The sequence below is a fragment of the Morone saxatilis genome, unplaced genomic scaffold, assembly GCF_004916995.1.
Source record: "Morone saxatilis isolate NCDOM2014 unplaced genomic scaffold, NCSU_SB_2.0 Contig7, whole genome shotgun sequence".
Taxonomy (NCBI): domain Eukaryota; kingdom Metazoa; phylum Chordata; class Actinopteri; family Moronidae; genus Morone; species Morone saxatilis.
In genome coordinates this window covers 22,353,356-22,358,459 of record NW_023340246.1, presented here as the reverse complement: position 1 = coordinate 22,358,459, position 5,104 = coordinate 22,353,356, and the positions used below count along the sequence as shown (strand labels likewise).

Genomic DNA, 5,104 nt, shown 5'->3' with positions numbered 1-5,104 from the left:
TTCAGTGTAAATGAACTTGCAGCAGAGATTGTAACCGTCATTAAGGGACTTTAGAAGTCCTTTTCCATTAAGTGTTTTTATGTTGTCAGTCCTCTGCACAACATACATTCACAGAGTTATGTAACTATTAAAACATGTAGCATGTATTAACTTTATAACGCTAATAGCATTTGCATATTACCAAACAAAGGAATGTTTTTTTAGACATTTATCTTACTGTAATTTACCTTAATTATCCTTCTTATTGTTTGTATTTGTTATTTCTGCCTGCTTTTATTATTTTATTTAGTTTTTAGTATAACTCTGATTAAATAATATCGTTATACCTGTAAAATTGATTGTATTGTATTTTATTATAATTTTTATCGTCGTATTCTATTTTTAAATAAAGTTTGATTGATTGATTCATATGCATGTGACAGCCAATTGTAGCGACAAACCATAGACTGCAAAAACAATCCAGAAACCCAACCCAGTGATGCTTCAGAAATTCTTTAATAACAAGTTATTCTGTCATGAAAAAGTGTTGACTCGTTGTACAGAGATAATCAGAAATCAACCGCTCATGGCATTTAATCATGTAAGAGGCTAAAAGGCTCAATTCTGTGGAGAGGAAATATTTATTCTACTGAACATTACAACTTTCTTACACAAACTATAATAAAACTTTGCTCTTGTGAATTCAGGTAAACCCTGATTGCGAGCCCCGAGCTACACGTAACTCCTATCAGACCTCACACTGTAATCTCTTTACGGTTCCCAAAGGACACGATAAAATATCTTCCTCAACAATCACAATTACATGAAGGCAATTTCCCAAAAGTGTGTATGTTCACTTTGCAGTCCTTTTGGGGAGGAGACACTTAAAACAGACCCAGGCTTTTATTAAAAAACCCAAAGCTTCACTGATAGAAATATTCAAGCCGAGTGTGAACCGGAGCTCCTGAACATTTTATCCCGGTGTTAGTCTCCCTCCACCGGTTGCCTGTGAAATCTCTCACTGGTTATTAAGTCCTACTTCTAACTGACAACGTATTACACAGCTTCAATATGTCACTGATGTATTTAAGCCGACCGACGCTTTCCACTCAGAGAGAACCAGTCTGCTCCGGACGGAGAATCCAGCACCGTCTCAGGACCCGATAAATCTACATCTCGCTTACAGGGGTCCAAACTGTCTTTTTGTGTTTATCTCACTGCAGAGTCTTATTATCATTAGCTGAGGTTTGAAGATTGAAGATTTGGGGTCGGCTGTTTACAGAGGATGTGAGTGGTGGGCTGAGTCCGACCGAGCCGTCCCCAAAGTCATAATGATCCAAATGTCTGTGAGAAATAATAATAATATTAATAATAATAATAATAATAATTAGAATGTTTCTCTGCGACCCCGAATTACAAACTACAAGGGAACTTAGGATCTCAGATTGAACTAACTCAGAACATTTCCATTTTATCTTTAACTATAAAATCACAGTACAGTGATTTTATAAAAACTCACTTGAGCCACTGATCATCAATCAGAAGGTTATTCATTAAATTACTGAATTAAAGTTACTCCAACCTCAAGGCTCTGAGTCGAAACCCTTTTGGAAACAGTTTATTATTCAATATCTTCAATAAACCAACACCTGAGACTACACCTGCTGCCCCGTTACAATAATTGGTTTTCATTCTGGAGGTTTAGGCCTGTTTGGTTGCTGAACATCCCTTTTGGAGCTGACCCTGTCCTGTTGGTACACAGAGCCCTCCCCCGTCTAATCCAAACTATCAACGCTTCGATTCCCAGTCCAATAAAACTGATAAAGAGCTTCCCAGGGTGCCGGTATCAGGACAGGGCATCACTGAGTTTGTGTGGATGAAAGCAGAATGGGGTTCTCGGAGGATATTAAACCCCGGCTCATAATTTCTTTTCTTCCAAACCTGAGGGGACGGAGCCAAGAACCGCGGCCGGGTCTTTGGTCTGAGGAACAGGAAAAGTTTAAGAAAAGCCTCTAAAAGTCACAAACTTTAAAGATTATAAGACAGGAATCAGGAAATAAGGGCAGCAGAGGAGAACAAACATCTGCAGGTTAAAGTCAAATCTAAGACTAATTATTACCTCATAGATATTCTAATACCTGTATCAAATCATATCGTCACAGCAGATTATAACAATAGTTCCTAATGATATAATTAGATTAACAAAGCCAGGACAAAGATTAGCAGCAGAAAAATGAATGGATGGATTCTACATGTGTAGATTTTTAGGGTTTTAGTAGAAACAGTAGGACAATTATTCTTTCCAAGGAGGGCGAAGCTCTACTCTGACTCTGATTGGCTAATACTAATTTCAGGTGATTATACACAGATGAAAATATGAATATTATATTACATTTCTGCCATATTTAGCAAATAATACATAAATCTTAAATATATATAACATATAAAATGATCTGTAAACTCAATATAAATCAATATGATTTCTGATAATCTGACTTTTGGGTATTTTTCCGTTAAAATTTTAGACAGATTTATAAAAACACTTTTTTCTTGAAGTGAAAGTGAACTTGGTTGGTTTTATATTATATATTTATTTTGTACATTTCACAAACAAGACGTGCCTGTTGGTTGTGGATGTTTTGGACGGTGAGTCACTGCTGATGTTCTGTCCTTCTGTTTGTCCTTGAATATCTTTGTGTTTCCTGACTTCTTCTGTTTATTCAAACTCGTATTTATTTTCAGCAGTGAAGACTTGTTTTTTTTTATTTAACAACAGTTCATTTAAGTCGATGAAAAACAGGATCCACCGACGGCATCTGACTAAAATATTGACTTAAAATCAGCAGCAGGCAGCTTGTTTTCAACACCTGAGCTGGAAAATGAGAAGGAAGGACACCAAAGGACGAGAAAGAGCCAGTAGAAGAAATGTTGAGGGGACCAGGTTTACACCCACTAAGAGACAGTTTGTGTTGGGCAGAGGGGACCAGGGACCCTGACACTACCAGGATTTCATTTGTAGAAAGAGAACTGAAGTGAGACCTGAACTTTCAAAATGTTTGTTTGTAAAATTCATGATGTTTTTTTTCTAATTTTGGCTTTCCAAAACGGTCTAACGAGAGGCTGTATTCAGTCACAGAAGCGAGCGCAGTAGAGGATAGACTCAGGAAAGAAAGATGAACTTTCAGGGAAAACATCTTAAAGATCTGAATGAGTCCACTGACCGGAGCACTGCAGCTGGGAGAGAATCTGAGCTCCTTCGAACTGGTGGCTGACCATCTTCAGGTTTGGTTTAATGCAGCGGATGAAGCTGGAGCCCTGCAGCAGAGAGAGACAGGGTGGAGACACAAGGACAGAAATCATTACAGTAACAACAGAGGACACAGGTCGAATCAGAAAGTGACTCAGGACATGAAGCTCTGTTTGCCTCTCAGGAGACAAACAGAGCTTCTTCACTGCAGCTGCAACATGAAATCAACCAGCTGAAAGGAGAGGAGAATAAACACTGACCGTGCTGCGGAGCTTCTCCAGAAGAATATTCAGCTGCGTCTGCAGGAAAAAGAAAACAGTTTTTATTTAACAATCTGTGTGATCGTAAACCTCAATGCTTTATTTATGTCAGATACCCAACACAGGATTACATTTTATATTCTTTTACTTTTAAATAATCTGTTTATGAATAAAATCTCTAATAAACTGGACAACAAATAGCAAAAAGGAAAAAAAAAAGAAATTCATTCAGATTCAAATTCATTTATCCAAAGCACAGGCGGCTAAAATACAAATCAATTTTTGTGGACAAAGTAGATTATTTCCAGAATATCTGGTCATCAGCGGAGACTCAAACTGAGAGAAACAAAGCAGAGAACAGGATGGAAAGATGAGTTTTCAGTAACCAGGCTTCATTCAGCGATTAGCCAGGAGCCAGCTGAGTCAGGAACGCCAAGATGGCGACGGCAGTCAAACAATCTTCACTATGAACACCTCGAGGAAACTCTTCTCTACTGCATACGACTGTTTGCTCTCAGCAGCAGATCAGATATAAAGTCAAACAAATGCGTGATTAAATCTCCTGATCTGTTCTGAGGCATAACTCCACTGCCAGCACGAACACTTTGGCCGACACCACGGTCCTCACCGTGGCGGCAGTGCCAGACTTTCATCGGGTTATTGTATTACTGTCTGGAACGAGAGGCAACAATTAATCTGAGGCTGCTGCTGAGGAAAGAAAGCCCTGGTCCCTGATAAGCTTTTGTAAAGAGAAGCCTCACAGTTCGGTACGTGTTCGCAGGAATCCTCTGCAGGCTGTCTCGGGTCCGAAAGGATTCATTCTTTACATTTAATGGAATAATGGCAACTTTCATCATCATCACCCTCTGCGTTGGTTGGCTGAACTCAGCTGGGCGGTTCCTGATAATGTTTTCGTCTTAAATTTTTCAGAATGTGCATTTTTTATTTTATTTTCACATCTTAAGTTTCTAAACTAAACAGAAACTGCTACAAAAGAAATGCTTCACTCATCAAACTCATATATCCTCGTAACTGGTTACTCGCTGATGATGCATTATTCAAGCTCGTTCTAGCTAATTACTGCAGACACGAGGTGCGCTGTGTGAATGTAAATGTATGTAAATGTAAATAAATGTATACTAATTAGGGTGAATAATGGAACGACACTGGAGCCAAAGACAATTAAAAATGAACATGTGGCAGCTGCTAACAGCTATTAGCATAACAACGGTGTCCTCACCTGTCCAACCTAATCATACCTGTGTCCTCTGGCTACAACCACAGCACGGTAACAACTACACCTGCAAACATGGTGCCAACAAGCCGCATGCCAGCTGACTTTAAAGGTTGGAGCTGTAAGATCTCACATCCTCATTGGCTAACTTACGCCAACTTAACGTTAGTAACAGGATAGTTATTGTGTGATCAGATTATTGACAGTTTATATAATGAACAGTGTCTTAACCCTGCATTCTATATAAAGGCCAGCAGGGGGCAGCTCCACTGGCTGCAATAACACACTGATACCATTCAGTCTTATGGAGAAATGAGTCGACTTCTCAGTTGATTTATGAGCTCAGTAAACAGTTTCCTGATGAGTTTCTGCTCTCAGTCTCTA

At 38.9% G+C, this 5,104-nt stretch overlaps 1 protein-coding gene across 2 annotated transcripts in view; it reads right to left on the bottom strand.

Annotated features, from left to right (window-relative positions):
* The window catches only part of myo6a (myosin VIa), a 93,931-nt gene that overhangs the window by 37,469 nt on the left and 51,358 nt on the right, over window positions 1-5,104 (bottom strand). For both annotated transcript variants that reach the window (XM_035678594.1, XM_035678595.1), the window contains exons 18-19: window positions 3,487-3,525; window positions 3,201-3,294 (exon numbers count right to left, since the gene is read on the bottom strand). In XM_035678594.1, the coding sequence (XP_035534487.1) occupies window positions 3,201-3,294; window positions 3,487-3,525 (133 nt within the window). The remainder of the gene's footprint in view (window positions 1-3,200; window positions 3,295-3,486; window positions 3,526-5,104) is intronic.